Source organism: Martes martes (assembly GCF_963455335.1).
Source record: "Martes martes genome assembly, chromosome: 12".
Classification (NCBI taxonomy): Eukaryota; Metazoa; Chordata; class Mammalia; order Carnivora; family Mustelidae; genus Martes; species Martes martes.
The window spans coordinates 17,845,822-17,870,419 of record NC_137900.1 but is presented as its reverse complement, the minus strand read 5'-3'; the positions used below and the strand labels follow the sequence as shown (position 1 = coordinate 17,870,419).

At 47.2% G+C, this 24,598-nt stretch overlaps 1 protein-coding gene across 1 annotated transcript in view; it reads left to right on the top strand.

The window, feature by feature from the left end:
* Positions 1-24,598, top strand: part of GNA14 (G protein subunit alpha 14) — a 195,727-nt gene that overhangs the window by 166,648 nt on the left and 4,481 nt on the right. The window contains exons 3-4 of the mRNA XM_080820526.1: positions 20,757-20,911; positions 23,248-23,376. Of these exons, the coding sequence (XP_080676652.1) occupies positions 20,757-20,911; positions 23,248-23,376 (284 nt within the window). The remainder of the gene's footprint in view (positions 1-20,756; positions 20,912-23,247; positions 23,377-24,598) is intronic.

The window sequence follows — 24,598 nt, the reverse complement described above, 5'->3', positions numbered from 1 at the left end:
GCAATCCCTTACGTGCTCTCTAGATGTCAACTCATTCTGTATTGGAAATTCTAGTGATTGCTTTTTCTAGAAAGGCTGAGTTTTTCCTTTGTGCTTTGAAAGAAGGGTGTCCACAAGACGAAATGTTGACAAAGACACAGAATCAAAGAATACCTTCTCCCGCGCCGTAGAACACAGATGTCGAAAAGACCTTCTCCTGCTACCTGCCCACCTCATTTTACCAGAGGGGAAACTGAGGCTCCGGGGCAGGATGAATTGATCTAAAGCTCCTTATTGGCGAATGAGCTGAAATTCTATCCTGAGGCCCCTCGTGCCTGAATGAGGCACATCCAAGCCTTCCTCTGCATAGGAACCTGGGACGGCACTGCAGCACTGTCCTGGGGGCCTTTTAAACAGCAAAATCGCTGACAGACTGCACAGAAATGCCAAAAACACGGCACTAAATAGACCGCAAAAGGGACATTTGTTTACAGTAGGAGAGCTGAGCCGAGGAGCTGGTGCCTGTCTCCGCCGGGAGCGTGGGCATCGGGCGATTCCAAGTTCTCTCAGCTCTGTGCGTGCCCATAAATAGCTGTGAAAGTATTGTGAGTTTTGATGGGGGGGGTGGGTTACAAATAAATTTTCACAATTAGGTGAATTTGCAAATCCGGAATCCATGAATCATGAGGACCGACTGTCTTGTCTTGTTTCTTTCAAGGAGACGGGGAAGCGCCAGGCCTGCAGGAAGGCATGGGGAGGCGGAGGGGGTCCAGGTTGGGGTCCCCACCACCTGTGAGGAGCTTAATGGAGATGGGGCACTGTGCTGAGCACTGGATATTTTGCCCGGCTGACTCAAAGCCCGTGGACAGAAATGTGTAGACGCAAAAAGATGCTCTTAGCTTGCCTTGCTGTATCCCATTTTATAAACCAGGACCCAAGACCAGGGGAGCATGAAGAACCCAGGACGGAGTCAGAAAAGGGCAGTTTCTGTGGTCTAGCAGCCAGGAACCTGGATTCCAAAGTCCCAGAATCCTGCTGTCCTTGGGACAGATGCCCCCCAGGGCACCAAAGGCCTCGGAATACTGGATGCGTTTCTGCCGGGCCCCAGCTTCCAGGCGGTCCCTATGGGATGACATAATCCTAATGAATTTCCATGTTCTCTGCTGTTTCTAATGTTCGTGTCTGGGCAGGGAGGAGGGGGGTGTCTGATCACTATGAGGCACACACAAGGAATTTCTAGAATTATGCCCAGGCCTAAAATGGCTTTTAAAAAGAGAGATGTCCAGATAAGGCTCTGACTCAGTGTCGCTGAGGAACTTTCTGAATGTTTGTCCTTTAGCCTTGAATGTACCTGCCTGGTGGGCTGAACTCCTAAAGCTGGCATTTCCTTCCATTTGCATTTGTTTGAAAACCTGCTTTACAGGAGTGGGGGGTAAGGGGGAGGGTCCCCCCCCACCCCGGCCAGTTGCCTTAAAGCAGCTCCTTCCCAGCGCCCCCTCCACTGGCTTCTCTTGAATTATCAGCAGGACCCCGGGGAGAATATGGGGACTGGCCACTTAGTCTGGGGCCAGCCTGCTGGTCTTAGATTTCAAGGTTTCTGGAAACATCTGGTTGTGGGCCCCAGGCTGGTTGACACAGCAGAGGCCTTAAAAAAACAAACTGCAGAATAGCGTGGAATAAAATGAACTGCTTAAGGAAGTCATGAAGGAAAACAAAAATGGGAAACGTCCTGCAAATTTTGTGAAAAGGAGTCGGAATCAGGAACAATTCCAGCTTTTTCCACTGGGTGGTGTTTTAGTTTAGTTTTCTGGTAGGCTTCCAAGTCTCAGGGCAGGTCCACAATCCACAGGGAAACTCTGAAGACAAGGGGAGACTTGCCTAGGTGGGATTCTCTTGCTTTTTATAGTCACTGGGTATGTTTTTTTGGAGGATTCCTTTTCCATGTCCCATACACCTGTTACCATTGTTGCTGCAAAGACGGGAAATGTCCTGTCATAGTCGTAGACGCGTACCTAGCGTAATACCTGGCAAAGAACGGGTGTGTTGTAATTACATGGCCACTGAGTCCATGAATGAGGGACTTAAGGGGCGCCGGGGCGGCTCAGTCGGGTAAGCGTCTGCCTTTGGCTCAGGTCGTGATCTCAAGGTCCACACATGGAGCCCTGCATGGGGCTCCTTGCTCAGCAGGGAGTCTGCTTCTCCCCCTGCCTCTGCCTGCCACTCCCCCTGCTCCTGCTCTCTCTGCGTCTCTCTGGCAAATAAACAAAATCTTAAAAAAAAGAGGGAGTGAAGTTCACAGCAGAGTTCTAAGTGGACGCACTTAATTAGAAATTACCCATCTACACCTGGGCGCGGCAAACAGTTTCTGCAAAGGGCCAGAGAGTAAGCATTCGGCGCTTCGTGGAGCCTCCAGGCTCTGTCGCAACAACTCCGGGCCGCCGTCCCGGTTGGGAAATCAGCCGCCGTGCCAGGGCGTGGCTCTGTTCCAGCTGAACTTCACTTACAAAAACAGGCAGAGCTGGATTTGGCCTCCGGGCTGCAGTTTACCCTGATTTGTACAAAAGTACACGGAGGCACCACACGGACCTCAGAGATCACTGTGGGGACGCGAACTGGAGGCTCCGAGCGGCGGAGATCCGGGAAGGCATTCGCCGAAGGCTCCTCCACTCTCCGCCCGCGCGCCCGAGGCCCCCATTTCTCAGCCTCCTTTGTGGTCGGGTGGGGCCTCGCGGCCTGTTCCCGCCCTTGAACGGTGGGTGGTCAAGTGCCCCGCCCTCACACCTGGCCCGTAAAACATCCTGCCTGTCCCCTGTGCTCTCCTCCCTCCCCTGCTGACCACGTTCCGAGAATCCAGGGCCAGGGCGGGACTCGAGGGGACTCGGGGAGCCCGCGCAGCCGCTTGCTGGAGCGAGCTGGGTCCCCGGAGCAGAGCCCTCTCCACCCACACCCTGCGCACAAGGTGGTAGGGGAAGGAGTGTAAGATAATCCCGTGTGTGCTGTTAAGGCCCTGATTTTGGAGGTCGTTAGCCTAAATGCTCTATTAATACCGCGTTCGGCTCAGGTACAGATGAAGACACCTTCATCTCCAGGGCGCACAGCTTGGGGGGCGGGTGGCTGGTTTTTGACTGGAGAGCAGGGCGTGCGGAGGTATTGGTGCTCACACTCTTTTGGAAAGCGTGTGTATAGCAAGTGGCACCGCCCCCGTCTGGGTCTGAGAGTCTGGGGGCATTAGAGTCCGTGGGAGGTAGGATGGCGGATGGAGAAATGAGACTTTGGAAAGAAAGAATCATACATGAACCGCACTAACCCTGCACCAGGATCGGCTGGATGCCTTCAGGACAACGGTTCAGCTCTGCGTTGGTTAAAATTCGTTTCTTGGAGGTAGCCTAGGACCTCCCCATCGTAACTCTGCTTCTCTTTCTCTGTAGATGTTGGGAGTAAACTTTGAGAGCCTCTGTCGTAAAACTGCACTAAAACAGTGCTTTAACAGAATCGGTGTTGATTTCTTGGTCACGATCACCTCAACCTGAGTTAGTGGCGGTGAGCTACACTCTAGCTGGTCCTTCAGAGATCCGAGTCTCTCCTTCTGGCTGAGAATGGGGAAAGGCAAGGTGGGGGAGGGTTGTGTGTGCGGTGGTTTAAGGCCGGGCCTGGTAGTGGCGGGCTCCATTTCAGCTTGAATCCTGTTGCTCAAAACTGTTACCTGGTCCCACCTGCCCAGCAGGGGGTTGGCGGGGGGGGGGGGGGGGGGAGTCCAGCAGGAAGATAAAGCAGGGTTTGGTGGACCCTAGCAGTCTCTGTCTTGATGACAAAACACCGAGCTCTCCAGACTCACTTTACAAATAAACACTTAGAACGCACGTGTTCTCCAGCCTTAGAACCCACGTGTTCTCCAACGGAGACCTTGCCAGTGCCTTTTCTCACGGGAAGCCTTTAGTGATGCCTCACTGTCTGGAAGGGGATTTTTTACAGCTGATAGTGATGCTGAGGGAGCCCATAGGGGGAGCAGAGCTCTCGTTACCTTCCCTGTGAGGAGGGTGGCAGCGGTGGGGGTATCTTTTGGTCTCTGACCAGGCCCACGACCACCCCAGCCCTCCCTCTCCGATCTCTGTCCTTATGCCGCTCTGCCTTTCCCTGCGGGTCCCAGCCTTCCCCACCCCAGGCCCTGGCCACTGTCATTCTGGCTGTATCTGCAGCGGGCCTGGGTGGAGGCTGGCATGGACCCTGCTAGGCCCCCCATTAGCTTCTGTAGACACGCACAGGCGCAGAAAGGCCAGATCTTCCCCTTGGGAATTTGAACTGTCTCTTGTAACACAATTTTGATGTGCTAAAAAAAACCAAATGAACTTCTTTCAATGGAGGAAGGGGAGGAATGAGACAGTGACAGTGACACCTTGCAAAGGCCTCTGAACACATGCACTTAAAGGGCGCCCCCAAAGGAGTGATTGTCTGACAGCAGCTCCCATGGGGCAAGGGTTCAGAGGGGAGCCCACCAGATGCTGCTGGTAAATCTGGTAAATTCTCCCAGAATATGTTCTGCTACCCTAGGACCTGAGGGGGTTCTGATGCTTTGAAAGCATCTCAGGGGAAGGGATGCCATATAAAAGTCACCACAGCAAAGAGCTGATGGGGTCCCTGCCCTCTCCCAGGGCTGTCTTGGGCAAGCATTCAGGAACCCACATCCCTGCACGAAGGAGGGCATGCAGCCCCCTTCTCTTGACACACATCAGGCCACTTCTAGTGGCAAATGTTAGCTCATCCCCTCCCTCAAACTTGGTTGGATTTTTCCTTTTCTTTGTTAGCATTTGTTTGGGGATCTGGTGTGGTTTTCATACAATGGGTCCAGCTGTAATGCTCATCTCTTCAAGGGCAGTGTCACGGTCCTAGCTACATTCCCAGGTGCCAGGCCTGGATCTAACATGGGGCAGGTGTGGGATCCTGTGCCCTGAAAGGTGACCAAGCCTGGCTGCCAGTGCCCAGCTGAGTCTGGGATGTTTAGGTCACCCCAATGGAGGCTTAAGCTGCTACCACCATCTGGCCCTGAGGGTATAGGGGATTTTGCCCCTAAAAAGAATTGAATGGACCAGAATGGAAGATTCTCTGCATCAGTTTGGGTTTGTTCAGGAAATCAGAATCACTCTGAATGATACAGAATCATGTTGATGTACTCTAAGGATGCACTGTATGTAACTGGTGGAGCTTTGAAGAATGTGCTAGAAGGCTCTTCCCTCTGCCTATCTGGTGGTTGGTTAGCAGGGCTGGCAGTGGGGGGAAGAAAGATGGATGTGAAGGAGGCAGAGCAAAGATAAACCAAACCCTTGAAGGCAAAATGGACCCCAGGGGGATTTGCTGGAAGCTGCACGTGTCTCTCCCCATCTCTGTGTTGACAACGCAGGTGACTTGTAGAAGTAGCTGGCATCCTTGGCCCTGGACCCACACATGTGTCTATCCCAGGCTCTGGAGAAGCTGCCCCAGGATTTGGAGAAGCTGATGGAGAAGGTCCAAGCTGGAGCTGGGCTGCCAAGGGCCCAGCTGCTGCCCACACAGGGGGGCGGAACAGAAGATCAGCCCCAGCTTGAGCTGAAACAGAGCTCTGGCCTTGAGAGCAAGACAGCTGTGTTTCTCCTCTGATTCCCAGAGCTCTTGCAGAGTCCTCTTGTGGCCAACCCTAACCCAGAATCACACAAAGAAGGGAGTTCTGGGAAAGTATGTCACAGCTGGACCAAGGTGAACTCATACAAGGCCACAGACTGCACCTCTCAATTGCATCATTAACACTCCTTGTACCTACAGATGTTTGTGCCAAAGTCATTTACTACAGGAGCCTTTGGAAAGAGCTTTTTCAGTGAAACCCACTTGAGTTTTGACTGACGGGAAAAGATAAAGTAACTTGGCCTTTTGTGCTAACGCTTTGTGGCCGGTGAATTCTGTTATTTATTTTTGTTGGAAAAAAAAGATGAAGAAAAAGAGGAAGATAAATACTGCAGTGAAATAAAGACTTCTTTTGAATTTAAAAAAAAATTTATTTATTTGACAGAGAGAGATCACAAGTAGGCAGAGAGGCGGGCAGAGGGGGGTGGGGGAGCAGGCTCCCCGCTGAACTGAGAGCCCAATGCAGGACTTGATCCCAGGACCCTTGGATCATGACCTGAGCTGAAGGCAGAGGCTTAACCCACTGAGCCACCCAGGTGCCCCTTCTTTTGAATTTTAAATTGAGTTAGGAAAGCTTAATTTCCATTCTGAGCGTGGTGGAGGGTTGCTTTTCTAAAAGGAGAACTCTAGGTAGCTTTAGACCGGGGCTGGAATATTGAGTGGGGTGCCTTGGTGGCGATGGTGGCCAGGGGAAAGTAGGTCTCTGCTGGAGCCAAGAGTTGCTGAAGAAGCTGGAATTGAATCAGAAGAAGCTGGACAACCACATTTTTACGTGAGGTCTTAATAAGTAAATGGTGATTTTGAGAATATTCCAGATGTGCTTCCAAGAGGCATATGTCCTACAGTTATTTTGAATATAGGGCTCTCCATGAGTCCCTAAAGTCAAATTTGCTGATCATGATGTTTGAATTGACTGTATCTTTACTGATTTTTTAAAAAATGTTATCAGTTACTGAGAGAGTTGTGTTAAAATTTCCTGTAAGATAAGGAACAACAAGTGTTGGCAAGGATGTGGAGGAAAAGGAGCCCTCAGGAACTGTTGGTGGGAGTACAATCTGGGGCCGCCACTGTGGGAAACAGTGTAGCGGTTCCACGGAAAATCAGAAGTAGAATTATCGTATGACCCAGTAAATGCCCTACTGGGTATTTACCCAAAGAATATGCAAACAGTAATGCTTATTGCAGCATTATTTACAATAGCCAAATTGCGGATTCAACCCAAGCGTCTGATTGATGAACGGATAAAGAAGACATGGTACATATATACCGTGGAATATTACTCAGCTATAAAAAAGAATGAAATCTTACCACTTGCAACAACATGGATGGAGCTAGAATGTATTATGCTAAGTGAAATAAGTCAGACAGAAAAAAAACAAATACCACATGTTTTCACTCTTGTGGAATTTAAGAAACAAAGAAGCCAAGGGAAAAAATAGAAAGACAAACCAAGAAACAGACTCTTAAATAAAGAGAACAAATGGTTCTCTTGGTTACCAGAGAGGAGGTGGGGAGGTGGAGATGAATGAAACAGGTGATGAGGATTAAGGAGGGCATTTGGCGAGATGATCACTGAGTAATGTCTAGAATGGTTGTATCACTATATTGTACACCTGAAACTAATATAACTACATATGTTAACTAATCAAAATCAAAGAAAAGCTTAATAAAAAATTTCCTGTACGATTAAAATTTGTCTATTTTTCCATTTAGGTCTAAGAAATTTTGATCTATATATTTTGAGCCTGTGCTATTAACTACATAGAACTTTATTTTTTTATTTTTTTTAAATTTTTATTTATTTATTTGACAGAGAGAGATCACAAGTAGGCAGAGAGGCAGGCAGGGCGGGGGGAAGCAGGCTCCCCACCGAGCAGAGAGCCCGATGCGGGACTCGATCCCAGGACCCCGAGACCATGACCCAAGCCAAAGGCAGAGGCTTAACACACTGAGCCACTGAGGCGCCCCAACTACATAGAACTTTAAAACTGTTATGTCTTTCTAAACCTTTTTCTCATTTAAAATATTCCTATTGTGGGGCGCCTGGGTGGCTCAGATGGTTAGATGCCTGCCTTTGGCTGAGGTCGTGATCTCCAGGTCCTGGCTCATGCCCCATATCTCTTTCCATGCTTGGTGGGGAGTCTGCTTCTTCTTCTACCTCTCCTCCCTGCTCATGCTTTATCTCTCTCAAATGAATAGATAAAATCTCTAAAATAAAAAAATAAAATACTCCTATCTCTTAAATACAGGAAACAAATGGGTTGTTGGAGAAGAGGTGGGTGGGTGATGGGGTAACTGGGTGATGGGCATTAAGGAGGACCCCTTGATGTAATGAGCACAGGGTGTTATATGCAATTGATGAATCTGAAACTAATAATACAGTATATGTTAATTAAATTGATTTTAAATTAAATAAAAAATAATCCTATCTGTAGTTATGCTTTTAATCTTGAAATCTGCATTTTTTCCCGTCTTTATTGAGGTATTATTGACAAACCTTAAAGCTTACTTTTATTTTAATAGACTCTAGCTTTCTTTGGGTTAATGTTTGCATGGTGTATCTTACTCCATTTTTTTATTTGTCACCCTTTGGGGGGAGTTATCTTCTTATGCTTGGTTCTTTTTGTTGATGTGCTGGACACATGTGAAAAAATAATTTGAGGGTAAGGAAGATACAATCTTCTAAACTCCAAAAAGGAATTTCTTTTTCTTCTGCCAGGTGTCTAAGGATATTCAGCTCTGAGACCGTGATGATTCCATGCTGAGTTGAAACCGCCTATGGGCTACCCTTTCGGGATCCAAACCCAGAATCAGAGGTCCTCTAAGGGCCTTTGGCTCTTGCTAACCTTTGAACTTCAATCCCTAGTCCTGTGATCTTGAAAAAGGAGTTGTTCAACCTTGGAACTGCCCCTTCCAGAATTAGCAGAAGTCCTGGGGAGAAAGCCTTCTCAAACGCTGGTTGAACTTTTTAGGTGCCATTCTTCCCTATATTCTGCCCAGTAATTATTTACTACATTATTAGTTTTGTGATATTTTCGGATGTATGTTTGAAAATATTTTGTTCATCATTTTTAGCTGTCCTTAGTGGAAGAAATCAATCCAAATTTCCTAGTTGTCCTTTGCCAAGAGCAGAATTTTCTCATCGATTTTTCTATAGAAAAAATTCTGTCTCTAGCATACTTGACTGGCATTTTTCTTTATAATGTAATATTTGAGATGCCTTAAAAGCGGATAATAATGGGCACTGGATTTTGTTTAATAAGATCTGTAGGTGCAATTCTGGATTTTATTGCCAATGTGAAAACAAGCTGGGCGGGGGAGGGGGTGATTGCCCAAAAGTCAGCAATACTATGTTACAGGGAACTTTCCTTTTATATCATACATTTTTTTTAATCTTGTTTTCACAAAGTTTGTAAAGTTTATAGGTATTACCTAGGACAGTAGACACTTGAAATACTATTCGATTTTGTACATCATGTATTCATATAAATTCTAACAAAAGTGCTTGACTATCTGACAAAAGCACCCTGGCTTCCAGAAGAATCTGCCATATTTAGTAAGAAAGTCAGTCTCCCAGAGAAAGCCTGGGGCCCTGCAGTCCTGGGAGGCTAATGGTAGAGGGAGCTCTCCCAGTAAGGATCTGCAGAGAACAGGCCGCCCGCTGGGCTCTGAATTCCAGCCAGAGGGGCTTGCTGGTCTCCACGGGGACTGTCACCCGGGCAGCTGCGACCCGTGCGTGAAAGTAGCAAGGCGCCGCTTCCCGAGCTGCTCCTTTCATGGGTCACCCTGGGAATTTCTGAGCGAGGCACACATGCAGGACATCTGTTTTCTGTATTCGTCTTTCAGAGCAGTGAACATGGTGGTTGTTTGAGAAAGAAAAAAAGGAAATGCCCAATAGGAGCTCAGTGTTTAAGAAAGCGGTCATGTGTCTTCATCAGCTAAGTAACTCCTGTAATATTTACTGCTCTGAGATTTTTCTCTTTTTTGTGTGTGATGAAACTAACGTGTTAGGCAATTTCAATTCAGTATGCTGCTCTCACCTAGGACACCTGCAAACTACAGACCCACTTTATTCACCTGCTTCCTGGACGTCTCCACCTAGAGGTCGCCCCCCTTAGACTCCATGTGTCCTACACAAATCATGAAAAGTTCCCCAAACCTGATTCTCTTCTGATTTTTCTTCCCCTCTTTCCATGAAATGAAGTCAATATTTTTTATTTTATTACTGAAGTACAGCTGACACACAGTATTATGTTGGTTTCAGTGCACAACGTAGTGATTTGACAAGTCTGTAGGTTATACTATGCTCACCATAAGTGTGGCTACCATCTGTCCCCATACAGCACTATCACAGTACCATTGACTGCATTCCTTGTGCTGTGCCTTTCAGTCCCATGACTTATTCATTCCATAACTTCACACCTGTATCTCTCATTTCCCTTGAGCCATGTGTTCAACCCCCAGCCCCTCCACTCTGATAACCCATCAGTTCTCTGTATTTACAAGTCTGCTTCTGTTTCTTGTTTTTGTTTTTTGGATTCCACATATAAGTGACATCCTAGGGTACTTGTATTTCTCTGACTTATTTCACTTAGTATGATACCCTCTAGATCTATCCATACTGTTGCAAATGGCAAAATCTCATCCTTTTTATAGCTGAATAAACACTCCATTGTATATGTATATCACATCTTTATCCATTCATCTCTTGATGGGCACCTAGGTTGGTTCCATTTCTTGGCTATTGTAAATAATACAATTAATAAAGGAGTGCATTTATCTTTTTGAATTAGTGTTTTTATTTTCTTTGGGTAATTACCCACTAGTGGAATTACTAGATCATATGGTAGTTCTATTTTTAATTTTTTGAGGAACCTCCATACTGTTTTTACAGTGGCTGCACCATTCACATTCCCACCAACAGTGCACAAGGGTTCTCTTTTCTCTACATCCTCAACACTACTTATTATTTCTTGCCTTTTTGATTCTAGCCGTGCTGGCGGGTATAAAGTAATACTTCATTGTGGTTTGATGTGCATTTTTCTGGTGATGTTAAGCATCTTTTCTTGTGTCTGCTGGCCATTTGTATTTCTTCTTTGAAAAAATATCTACTCAGATCTTCTGCCCATTTTTTAGTCAGATTACTTCTCTTTTGGTACTGAATTATGTAAGTTCTTTATATATTTTGGATCCTAACCTCCTATTGGATATATCATTTGCAAATATCTTCTCCCATTCATCCTTCTGTTTTATGGATGGGTTCTTCCTTTATGCAGAAGCTTTTCATTTTGGTGTAGTCCCAATAGTTGAATTTTACCTCTGTTTCCCTTGCCTGAGGAGACCTGGCTAGAAAAATGTTGCTAAGGCCACTGTCAAGGAGATTAATGCTTATGATTTCTTCTATGATTTTTATGGTTTCAGGTCTCACATTTAGGTCTTTAGTCTATTTTGAGTTTATTTTTGTGTGTGGTGTAAGAAAGGGGTCCAGTTTCATTCTTCCGGATGGAGCTGTCCAGTTTACTGAGCACCATGTATTGGTGAAGACCAGTGGTCTTTTCCCATTGCATATTTGTGCCTTTTTTGTCATAGATTAATTGACATGATTAGCATGGGTTTGTTTTTGGGCTCTCTATTCTTTTTCATTGATCTGTATGTCTATTTGGGGGCCAATACCATATATACTGTTTTGATTGCCTCAGCTTTGTAGTGTATCTCAAAATCTGGGATTGTGATACCAGCTTTGTTCTTCTTTCTCAAGATTGATTTGGCTATTCTGGGTCTTTCTAACTCATTACAAACCTTAGGATAATTCTAGTTTTGTGGGGAAAAAATGCTGTTGGTATTTTCATAGGAATTGCATTAAATGTATAGATTGCTTTGTGTAGTATGGACATTTTAACAATATTCTTTCATTCTGTGATCAGGGAATATCTTTTTATTTGTGTCATCTTCAATTTCTTTCATCATTGTTTTGGAGTTTTCAGAGTACAGGTCTTTCACCACCTTGGTTAAGTTTATTCCTAGGTATTTTATTCTTTTTGGCATAATTGTGAATGGAGTTGTTTTCTCAATGGCTCTACTCTGTTATTAGCATATAGAAACACAACCGATTTCTGTGTATTAAGTTTGCATCTTGCTACTTTACTGAATTTCTTTATTCTAATAGTTTTTGATGGGAGTCTTTAGGGCTTTCTATATACAGGATCACGTTATCTGCAAATAGTGACAGTTTTACTTCTTCCTTACCAATTTGGATGCCTTTTCTTTTTCTTGTCTGATTGCTATGGTTAAGACTTCCAGTAGTATGTTCAATAAAAGTGGCAAAAGTGGACATCCTTGTCTTGTTTCTAAGAGAAACTGCTCTCAGTTTTTCACCATTGAGTATGGTATTAGCTGTGGGTTTTTCATATGTGGCCTTTATTATATTGAGGTATGTTCCCTCTAAACATACTTTGTTGAGAATTTTTATCATAAACAAATGTTGACTTTAGTCAGATGCCTTTTCTGCCTCTAATGAGGTGATCTTATGATTTTTATCCTTCATCTTGTAAATGGGGTATATCAGTTGATTGATTTTTGAATATGTAACCATCCTTGCATCCCCAGAATGAATCCCCAAAACGTGATTTTGGTGAATGACCCTTGTAATGTATCATTGAACATGATTTCCTCTTTTGCTGGGGATTTTTGAAACTGCATTCACCAGGGATATTGACCCGTAGGTTTCCTTTTTATGTAGTATCTTTCTCTGGTTTTGTAGGATGAGTATGGAAATTTTCCATCCTCTTCTATTTTTTGGATAGTTAGAGGAGAAGAGATATTAACTTTTCTTTAAATGTTTGGTAGAGTTTACCTGTGAATCCCACTGGTGCTGAACTTTTGTCTTTGGGGAGTTTTTTGATTACTGATTCAATTTCATTACTCATAATTGATCTGTTCAGATTTTTAATTTCTTCCTGATTCAGTTTTGGAAGATTGTATGTTTTGAGGAGTTTATCCATTTCTCCTGTCCAATTTGTTGGCATGTAATTTGTCATAGTATTCTCTTATAATCCTTCCTAATTTTATGTTGTTGGTTGTTACTTCTCTTTTATTTCTGATTTTATTTTTGTCCTCTTGCAGCTGGCTAAACATTTATCAATTTTCTTTATCTTTTCAAAGGACCAACTCTTGGTTTCATCGATCTTTTCTATTGTTATTTTTTTAGTCTGTCATTTATTTCTGCTTTGATCTTTGTTATTTTCTTCCTTCTACTAAACTTGGGTTTTATTTATTCTTTTCCTAGTTCCTTTAGGTGTAAGTTTAGATTGTTTGAGCTTTTCTTATTTTTTAAGGTAGGTCTGTAGTGCTGTATATTACTCCCTCTGAACTGGTTTTGCTGTGTCCCAGAGATTTTGTACTCTTGTGTTTTCATTTTCCAATGTCTCCACGTATTTTTTTGACTTCCTCTTTGATTTCTTCACTGACCCACTAGCTATTGAGTAGCATGTTGTTTAGCTTCCACATGTTTTGTGGGGTTTTTTTTCCAGTTTTTTTCTTGTGATTGATTTCTAATTTCATACTGTTGTGGTTGGAAAATATGCATGACAGGAGTTTACTCATAAATTTAATAAGACTTGTTCTGTGCTCTAACATGTAATCTCTCCTAGAGAATGTTTCGTGTTCACTTGAAAAAAATGTGTATTTTGTGGTTTTTGGATGGAATATTTTGTGTATATCTGTTAATTCCATCTGGTCTAATGTATCATTGAAAGAAACTGTTTCCTTATTGATTTCTTGCCTGGATGATCTATCCTTTGATGTAAGTGAGGCATTAAAGTCCCCTATTATTATTGTATTACTGTCATACTGTTCCTTTATGTCTGTGAGTATTTGCTTTATGTATTTAGGCACTCTAATGTTGGGTGCATATATATTTACAATTGTTTTATCCTCTTGTTGGATTGACCCACTTATCATTATGAAATGCCCTTGTCTCTTGTTACAGTGTTTGTTTTAAAATCTGTTTTGTCTGGGGACACCTGGGTGGCTCAGTTGTTAAGCATCTGCCTTCAGCTTGGATTGTGATCCCAGGGTCCTGGGATCGAGCCCCACATTGGGCTCCCTGCTCTGTGGGGGGCTGCTTCTCCTTCTCCCACTCCCTCTGCTGTGTTCCTTCTCTAGCTGTGTCTCTCTCTGTCAAATAAAAATAATTTTTTAAAAAATCTATTTTGTCCAGAGTTGCCTGGGTGGCTCAGTTGGTTGGGTAGCCAACTCAGGTCATGATCTCAAGGTTGTGGGCTCAAGCCCTACATCAGGCTATACACTCAGAGCAGAATCTGCTTGACATTCTTTCTCTCTCTGCTCTCCTTCCCTCACTTGAGCATGGTTCCTCTCTAAAATAAATACATAAATCTTTAAAAAACTAAAATCTGTTTTGTCTGATACAGGTATTGCTCCCCTAGATTTCATCCTCTACTTCTTTTTGCAGGGAATATCTTTTCCCAGCCTTTCATTTTCAGTCTATATGTGTCTTTAGGTCTGGAGTCTCTTGTAGACAGAATATAGATGGGTCTCTCTTTTTTTTTAATCCATTTCACCCTGCCGTGCTATTGTGTTAACTTTTCTGGTTGATTGTGGGCCTCTGTTCCTTTTTCTGTTCTTGCTCTCTTACCTTGTGATTGGTGACTTTCTACAGTGTTATGCTTCAATTTCTTTCTCTTATTTTTTGTGTATCATATGTTTTGGGTTTGTGATTACAAGGCTCATATATAACATCCTAAGTGTATAGTGGTCTATATTAAGTTGATGGTCATTTAAGTTCAAATGCATTGTGAAAGGCCCTTTTTACTTCCTCCTCCATGTTTTATGTATATGTTGTCATTTTTTTACATCTTTTTAGTCATAATTTTTTTCTAGCTATGGCCTTTTCTCTACCACTTAAGCCCCTTTAACATTTGTTGTAAGTCTGGCTTAGTGGTGAGGAACTCCTTTAACTTTTGTCTTGGAAACTCTTTCTCTTTCCTTTAATTCTAAATGATAATCTTGTAGAGTATTCTTGATTATAGGTTTTTCCCTTTCAGCTCTTTGAATATATTATGCCACTTCCTCTGGCGTGCAAAGTTTCTGCTGAAAATATCTGCTAATAGGGGCGCCTGGGTGGCTCAGTGGATTAAAGCCTCTGCCTTCAGCTCAGGTCATGATCTCAGGGTCCTGGGATTGAGCCCCGCATCAGGCCCTCTGCTCGCAGGGAGCCTGCTTCCCCCTCTCTCTCTCCCTGCCTGCCTCTCTGCCTACTTCTGATCTTTATCAAATAAATAAATAAAATCTTAAAAAAAAAAATCTGCTAATAGTTGTATGGGATTTCCCCTGTACAGAACTTTTTGCTTCTCTTTTGATGCCTCTAAAATTCTTTCCTTATCTTTAACCTTTGATATTTAAATTATGTGTTGTGGATTTCCTTGGGTGCATCTGGTTGGGAATCTGTGCTTCCTGAAACTGATGTCTGTTTCCTTCCCCCAGCTTAAGGAAGTTATCTGTTATTTCTTCAGATATGTTTTCTGCCCCTCCCTCTCTCTTTTCTCCTCCTCAGACCCATATAATACAAATCTTTTTTCACTCAGTGTTTTCTGAGCAATCCCTTAACCTATCTTCATTTTTAAAATTCTTTTTTCTTTGTGCTCTTCACCTTAGGTGCTTTCCATGACCCTGCTTTCCTGATTGCTGATCTGGTTTTTTGCATCTGTTAATCTGTTGTTGATTCCCTCCAGTGTTGTGTTTTTGTTTTTTTTTTTTTCAATTATGTTCTTCAACTTTGTTCTTTTTTATGTTTTCTATCTCTTTATTGAAGTTCTTACTGAAAACTTGTACTCTTTTCTCTGGTCCAGCGAACATCTTTACAATCATTAGTTTAAATTCTTCATCAGGCATATTACTTATCTGTGTTTTACTTAGTTCTTTTTCTGTGTGTTTGTCTTGTTCTTTCATTTGGAGCATATTCCTCTGCTTTCCCATTTTGATTGATTTTCTGTGTTTCTATGAATTAGGCAAAGAGCTGCTTCTTAACTTGAAGGAATGGTCTTGTGTATGATCATAAATTTTGTAGACTGTGTGTGTTTTGCGACTTGGGCTGGCTGGCTGGAGCTCTGTCTGTGTGGGCTGGGGGTCTGGGGTACTCAGTGCTGGGGTTGCCCTGGTGGGATGGCCAGAGCTGAAGTGGACAGAAACCAGGACAATCCCGGCTCTCCACACAGAGGGCACACTGGCAGGACAGCTGTAGCTGAAGTGGGTACAAGCTGTCCCTAGGCTCTCTGTGCAGATGGTGCCCTGGTGGGCAGCTGGAGCAAGATAGGGTATATGTTGGGGGTCCCTGGGTGCTTCAGGCAGGGGTGTCCTGATAGGACAGCTGAAGCTGAAGTGGGTGGAAGCAAGGTTATCCTGGGGTGCTCAGAGGGGTGGGCACCCTGGTGGGATGACTGAAGCTGAGGATGGCCCTTGCTGGGGTGTCCTGGTGCTGTATGTGTAGGCAGCACCCTGAAGGGTGGCTGGAACAAAGGCAGGGTACTGGCCAGGAGTCTTAAGCTGCTCTACTCACAGGGTGCCCAGGGGTGGGGGGCACAGCTGGAATGGAGGCAGGCATGGGCCAGAGCATCCCTGGGCACTTAGCACAGGGACTGTATCAGGCGGGGGGCAGGGCAGCTGGAGACAAAGTGGACATGATCCAGGAGCTCCCAGAGGGCTGTGGGCTGGGGCTGCTCTAGGAAGCCACCCGGGGCCAAAGTGGAGCAGGTCTGGAGTGTTCCAGTGGGCTTTGTGCCTGTGTCCCCTTGGTGTGGCGGCTGCAGCCATCCTGAGTGCCAACCCCAGGGTGCTCCGGGGTGCACCGTGCTCGAGCTGCCTTCGTGGGACAGCTCGGGCTGGTATGGGCTAGAGGCCTGGGGCTTGCTCCTGTCTCGGTATCAAAGTGGAAGGCAAATATCAACTGTGGTCACCGGCCCCTCCCCCCGGAGAGCGTTCCAGCAGCTCCCCTGCCTTTCTGTGGAGGCTGGATTTCTATAACTAGTTGCTCTTTTAAATTGCAGCTTTTTTTCTGTGTCCCAGGGCAGATAAATCTGCTCCTGATCCCTCAGTACCGTCTGTCCCCACTGCTGTTGGCAGCGTCGGGGGTGGGGTTCCCTCATTACCGTGGCTCTGGCTCTCTTGCTGTTCTCTGCGTGGTCTCCCTGGTTTTGCTGTGCGGAAGCCATTCAGTCAGCCCTCAGTTTGTTGTTTGTTTTGTTTTTTTCTAAGTTGGCTCCACACACAGCACAGGGCTCAACACGGAGCCCAACGTGGGCCTTGAACTCATGACCCCGAGATCAATACCCAAGCTGAGATCAGTAGGTGGAGGCTTAACCGACAGAGGACACCCCCAGCCCCACCCGGTGCTCCAGCCCTCACGTTTTCATCCGGAGTAATTGCTCTGTAACTGGTGTAGATTTGGTGTGTCCGGCAGGAGGGGAATTCAGGGTCTTCCTGCCATCGCCATTTTAGACCCTCAGTGCGAGGAGCCCCTTTTAACACAGAGCGGCTCCACAGACATGCCCGCCCCCGCCCAGCTCTCAGATGGCGTGAACTCTCTGGGTGTGTGAACACGCTCGTCACACTCCCCCTGCTCCTTCTGTGCGGGGAAGTATGTAGCCAAGTCACAGGAAAATAGGCCCCAAACCCCACTTTCTATAACACACAGATGTTGTTCACAGTGGACAGAAGTCACAAGTCGATAAAATTTATTTAAAAACAGGTCCCTCTCTTCCTCATTCCAACCTGCCTTTCATAGTATTCTTTTCCCGGAATCGTCTCTGGGCCTCGGCGGAGGCATGCTCCCTACCCGCCGTCCTCCTATCTTTGTCTTCATCATACCGTGATCGGGGTGAGCGAGCGACTTCTGACCACAGAACCTTTCCAAATAAGTAGAGGCAAGTAGATGTGTTTTGTGACCCTCGATGGGGCAGATAAAGGGCATTGAGGGGACAACTGACAAACTCGGGAGAAAGTCTCAGGGTGAGATTACAATATTGTGTCAATATTAATTTCTTGATTTTGGTCATTGTAGTCCTGTGTCCTGTTTTGAGGAAATCACACTGAAGTCTTTAGTGACGAAGAGGCATTGTGTCTGCGACTTCCCCACAGATATTTCAGGCAGAAGGTGTGTGTGTGTGTGCTTGTGTGTCTCACACATTTGGAGGGAGAGGGGATGGATGATATGTGTGGTCATAAATTATCAACATGGGGGCAATCTCGAAAGTCAGAGAGGAACTCCTGTGCCATTTCCCCCACATTTTTGCAAGTCTTAAATTATTTCAAAATGGACTTAAAAAGAACCACCTCGGCAGGTGGGAGACCTAGCTGGGAGGAGAGCTCTGAACTTGGAGTACCTCTGGTTTCCTTGAATTCAGTCGGTTCCAAACCCAGTTCCCAGTTGTTGGGTTTCTAGGGGGACCTCAGTCTCCTTAGAAACCGTAGTCTCTAAGGAGACCGTGGTCCCCTCTTCTTCAAGCCAGAGTCCCTCCATTGTCCCTCGCTTGGCTGAACCGTCACTGGGTACTGCTCTCCTGGCTGAGCCCAGCTGGTTACCTGGAAGCTCAGGGCTGTCTTTCCCCAGCATCCATCCCCCACATCCCCATGGCAAAGCCCGCGTTCCTCAGGGATACCCCCCTGGCTCCACTTTGGTCTCCTGGAAGAGACAACATTGGGCTTACCCACTGCGACCTGCGGCGGTCAGGAGAGCATCGGTTACGCTGCAGGAACAACCCCCCCACCCCCACCCCCACCCCGTTCAGCTTACCTAATACACGGAAAAGAGGATTTCTCTCTCATGCTCAGTATGCGGGGTGGGGTGGGACTCTCACTGGGCTGCCCCTCGACAGGTGAGCTGAATGTAATCGTTGTATGTAGGGGGCGCTCATCTCTTGGTCTCGGGGTCATGCGTTCGAGCCCCACTCTGGGTGTAGAGATTACTTTAAAAATAAGTTTTTAAAAAATCGTAGTTAGGAGAGTAGCACGAGAGGCAGGCACCCCAGAAGCAAGGATTCTGCCTGCCAGGGGCAAAGTGAGGAAGACAGGCTGGCCAGCAATCACCAGGGCTTTTCCTCCTCGGAGAGCCCTTCCTGCCCTCGAGCTCCTCTGTGCTCTTGCTGGGACCGGCACAGGCTGCCGTCACCTGCCCTCACATTCTTTGGCTGTTACTTTCTCGGGATGTTCTGTGCTCCAGTGATGGGCGTGTGTATGGGCGGCATGTCTGCGGGCTGCCCGTGCCACCAGGCATTGCGCTGGGTTCTGGGATATCGGGAGCGTTAAGATACTGGCTCGTTACAAAGACGGGGAAGAAAACAGATCCTTTCGATGCCGAGGGAAGAGCCAAGCCCAGGGTGGGGAGAGACCATCTCGATCCTATTCAGGAGGAAGAGGGTAGCGGAGACAGGCAGGGAAGCGTGAGGAAGCCAGCCCCGAGGCTCCGGGTACACACAGTCCAGCTTATCTGGGCTGTGCTCTCTGGCTTGGATTGGGCAGGTGATGCCAGATGTGCTCGTGGGCAGGATTCGAAGTCGTGGCTGGAAGGCCATCAGTGTGTCCTCTTTCTGCCAACAGTGTTAGGCATCTGTCACAATAATAGGGCTGGTTTTGCTTACATTTGGGTAATATTTTATAACTGATGAACCAGATGCCTTGAAAGTCATTGGCTCCTTTTACAAATGAGGATGTGGAGATAGGGAACTGCTGAGGTCCTTACAAGTCCCAAATGCACTTGAACTCAGGCTCCTTATTCCTGGTCCAGGGCGCTTCCCACTAACCCATGCTGCCAAGACCTGTCTGAGCATCTGCGACTGGGACCCTCTCCCTGCCGAGGATCCCACCGTCCAGGGGGAAGAGTTAATAGCCACTCTTGATGGAGAGGGACGCAGAGTCATGCTGATTTCATCAGGGCCTTCGATTTTGCCCCAAGTCAAGTAAATCTCTAAGATCTCCCCTTTCTCCAGCTTCCTGTTGGATTGTTAATGAGGATGAATAACACAAGATATAAGCACCTTTTCAGCAAGCAGGGCACAGCTGCCAGTGAACAGCCAGCTCTGCATGATGTCATTGCCCAGAGATGCGGCCGGGATGGGGGAGCAGAGGAGAGGCCGGATTCCCTTGTCTGTGTAACTTGCAAACAAGGGATGGGGTGTTGGATCTCTGTGGCCAAGACATGGACGTGTTGAGGATGTATGCCAACCATATCATTTTCATTTGCTAAGGTCTGGCAAGATTTCTGGTCCCGTGCTAGCCTTACATTGATTAAATGAGATAATGCGTGTGCACCTCTTGGCACACAGGAAGTGGGCAATAAATGGTAACTGAAAGAATAGTAATAATGCCCGCAGTAATCTTAAGTACTGTAATAATGGAGCAAGAGTATTAGAGCAATAGTTATTGGAGGATAGTAATGATAAACATAATAGTAAAGCAATAATTGACTTGGGCAGGGGTTGCAGTGGGAGTGGCTCTCCAAATGGGAAGGAGTTTTATCAGTGATGTCTGATGACAATTAAGCAGACTGTATGGGAACTCTCTGAACTTTCTTAGTTTGGCTGTGAACCTAAAACTGATCTAAGAAATAAAGTCTACTAAGTTATATTTAAAAAAAAAAAAAAAAAAGAGGGAAGTGAAAAAGTGAGCAGACCGACACAGCTAGCTGGTGATGTTAGTGTTTGTCTATGCTCTGCAGACCAGGCCCTCTTTTACTGCTGCCTCACCCCTGAGATGCCGGGACAATGAGAACAGTTCAAATTGCTCTGCCTGCCATGCAGATGTTCAAATGACAGTGATCATCCTTGGCTCTTGGGTTTCTCTGTTCACCAATGGGTGCCAAATGCCGGTGGCACTGGCCCCTGGAGGCTGATGGGACCGAAAGCCATAGGTCCAGGTCTCTCTGTGGCTCTCCCTGAGTGAAGCAGCCACATCGTCTACACGGGTGGGAGCTGCCTCTGCATGGCTTGCGTGTGAGTGGAGACCGTCCCTAATCCATAGCCCTAATCCATTTCCCTTGGGGAAGTCTTGTGCCCACGTCACCAATGGGTTGGCTTCCTTTCCTTCGCCCAATGACAGGCTCTCTTTCCTTCGTGCAGGAAAATGCCCAGCTAATCAAAGAAGTGGAAGTGGACAAGGTCTGCGCCCTGTCCAGGGACCAGGTGGAGGCCATCAAGCAGCTCTGGGAGGACCCAGGAATCCAGGAGTGTTACGACAGGAGAAGGGAGTACCAGCTGTCAGACTCGGCCAAATAGTGAGTGCAGAGCCCAGGCACACATTGTCCCCGTTTCAAAGATGCCTATCACTGGGGAAAAAGGAGCGGCCTATAACATGTGGGCACTCGGCAACACTACCTCCTTCCTGCTTGTCACTACCCCCCTCTGACTTTGGTGTGTGTCTTACTGCTTCCTAAAAACTGTGGACCCCCAGATCTCTGTCCTTGTCCATACCCACCTTTCTTCGCTGTGTTCTAAGCCTCTCTCATTCAAGGAGAAACTCAAACGTGAGGTTCTTTGGAGGGAGCTCATCTCATCTGGGGTGCTGAAATCTTGTGACTTGAGTAAAGACTACCATTGCCTCTGGCTTCTCCTTTCCTCCTCACCATATCCCTCTGCCTTCTGGTTTCCTGATCAGTAGACAGCAGGGACCGTTGCCCTCAAATCTAAAACCAAGAGTTTATTTAGACCAGCAGGGCAATAGACCTACTCCAGGTCTGATCTGGTGCTGCCCTCTGGTGGGCAAGACAGGGTTTGCAGGCCCAGCACAGGGAGGACGTTCAGTCCACAAGCCTTTTGCTTAATGACTCCCTGGGATGACCTCCGCCCTATAGTTTTGATTCATAAAGCTCTGGTTTTAAATCATTAATCCCTAAAATAAGAGGAAATTGATGGTCCTGCATGCAAATTATCGCAAGGTGGTCACAGAATTTCGTTTCAGAATTTCTGGAGGCAGTGCCTCTGTCCACTAGGTCCCTGGACAAACAGATTGGTCCCGTTCCTGCTTGAAGAGGCGGTTCTTCCTGCTTCTGGAGCTCGGCTTTCCCTTTTGCCCCGTGTCCTCTCCCAGCCTCTGAAGGCCTCAGAATCCCTTCCCCTTCCCTTTGGGGGTTGCTGTTGCCCTCCAAGCTCGTGTGGGTGGGCAGTTCACCCCGCTCATCTGGACAAGGCAGCCGGCAGAAGAGGAAACCTGCAGTCTCACCTCCGGTGTCAGTGGCCTCCCTTTGGTGCTAGTGCCAGGCTGAGTGTTTCAGGCCACTACTCCAGGGTTGGCACAACCAGTCTGAGTACAGGGACATGTAGGTGCAGTAGAGCAGCCAAGGAGGAAAAGGAAATAAAAGAAGCCCCGAGAAGGTCTGGGATCAGCTCAGGAAAGAGCCAGAAGCCAGGTAGGCAGTGTCCCATGGAGGAGGGTGGACAGCTGTGGAGGGGGCGACAACTCCACATCTGTAAGGGCATCTCTGGCCCTTCCCTGACCCGCCCACTGTCCTTTGCTTCTGTGAACGTTCTGGGGAGTGGCCGGAGCTCTGGAGGTAGAGCCACTGGGAAGAGCCCCCTGGAGGCTCTGGAGCCGCTCAGAGCTCAGTGGAGCGCTGAGAACTGGGGCTTGTGCACTGAGAGGAATGTAGGAAACGGCTAGGGGGACCGTGCTGCCCCAGAGAGAGCTGCGCTCATACGCCAGCAGCTGCCCCAGCTGGGAAACTGCTGCACTGACTCAGTCCAGGTCCACGGGGGTCGCAGCTGTGCCAGAGCTGTCTACTTATCGGGACAGGCATTCAGTTCAGAAGAATTCAATGTGTGCTGCTGTGGGCCAACCTGTGTTCTCTGTCCTCCAGTGACAGATGGCCCGATGGAGGGTGGTTCCCTTCCTGTACGGAAGGCTGTGCAATGAATACGGCCCACCTGCCACCCTGAGTTCCCGTTCATGCCTGGTTACAGGCCTGGGTTACAGTTCTTTTACTCAAAAATGCCTTGTATAATAGCCTTGAAGTTAAAAAACAAGAAAACAGAAAAAGTGATTTGTTTTCAGCTTAGGAATTTACTCTGGAGCCAAAAATAATCCGAGACAAGTGTTGGCTGATTTTAGATGTTTAATGTCCCAATAAACAGTAAACTTTATCTTGTTATTTTGAAAGAACTTTGAGTTGGCCTGTATTATATCTTTGTATTTTCGTAGAAACTCAGAATCATTGAGCAAAGACTTTAAGAACAGCATCTCTGATCGATAATGTTCGTGGGTGCGGGTGAATGTGGGAGAGGGGAGGGCTTTGAGAGAGGAAGGCAGCGGAGAGGTCAGAGACCAGATCCCAACATCCTTTCCTTCTGACCCGCTGGCTCCCTCACTGGCCGGGGAGAGGGAACGCTTAGAGCCTGGAGGAAGAGATGGCATTACTCCCAGATTTCCCAGAGGACTCACGGAAGCTTCTGATCCATATTCTCTCCCAAACATAGCTGGGGGTGGAGAGACCGTCCCGCACCAGCTCTCCAGGTGGGCACGGATGGAACCCACGAACCCTGTGGGGGTGCTGGGAGCCGTGGGGTGGACGTTTCTTGTCTAAAACGAGTCTTGGTGCCTTGTGGTCTGATACCGCAGTTACCTGACTGACATCGACCGCATCGCCATGCCGTCGTTCGTGCCAACACAGCAAGACGTGCTTCGCGTCCGAGTGCCCACAACCGGCATCATCGAGTATCCGTTTGACTTGGAAAACATCATCTTTCGGTAAGACTGTCTCCCTGACGTGGTCCTCCCAATCTGTGTGGCCTTGGAAGTCCCTGGAGGGATTCTTAAGGGTGTTATTCCTCAAAGGGGTCTGTCTCCTAGAGGCATCTGACCCTCTCCGTCACCGTGTGTAACACGGCGAGAGGTCTCAAGTCCTGGATCGGAGAGGAACTCACCTTCCTGCTCCCCTTGGAACAGAACAGTCTCAGAAAATTTCAGAGCACTTTTATACCCATTCGTTCCCTTGTTCCCCATCGGCGTTTTCACCTGATGCTTTTCTAGTCGAGATGACACCGGTCTGGTCCTGCCCCGCCCAGGTCCTGTCTGCGAACCCCATCTCATCTCCGGGCCTCTGGAGCATTGTGGCACAGGGGAGCTCTGGTCCAGCCCCTTGAAAATCTGCCTCTGGGTCCCCGTGAATTTATGACTGTGAGCTTTTTAGAATCAGTGCTGCCAGCTACTTCTGAACCCTGAACCTGGTCCCCAGCTGTATTCTCTTTGGCCCACTTTGTGTTTTCTAAGCCACTTCTGAGCCAGTATTTAAGTACTGGCCCATTTCGCTAACATTTGATCCCTGGTTGCTCCTGAAAGGTCGAGGTGTTGGTAGGGGCGCGCCTGCACTTCTGTCTGGGGCTGCTTGCCTGCAGCTGCCTAGCGGTCAGGCCTCTAGCCGGGACCCCAAGCATCCTCGAGGCTGCCTCCTATTCTACTCTGGAGAGACCCACTGGACTCATTTCTGTAAACTGCCTGCCTCCTGCAGCGTCCGAGCTTACAAGCCATCTTTGGGCTCTGACTCCCTTGAGTCTTTTCCCAAAGCCCCGGGTAGAGCCTTCGGGTTGCCACAGAGGATGGGGGAGACCTCCAGGTCTTACAGCCCAGAAGGGGTGGCTTCCACGTCCTGTGGACTGGTGGGTGAGTCTGAGGAACGGTGGGAAACAGGCAGCGGGGAGGGCCTGGACGTAGCTGGCGGAGCTGTGGGGCCTGGAAGAGGGCCTGCCTTTCTGCCCCTCGTGTGTCTGGTATCTGGCACTCAACAGTGCTTAGAGGGACACTTGGGTGATGCTTGTGCTTTCTGCCTGGATGAATGCAGCTGGCTGCAGAGCGGTGTCCCTGAGCAGGCTCCCCGAGTGACCGCGGCACTTTCTCCAGTAACCTCCCTTGCGTTCCGTGCCTCCTTCGCTAGGAAGCACCTACGGTCCCTCTGCTGAAAGCAGCAGTGCTT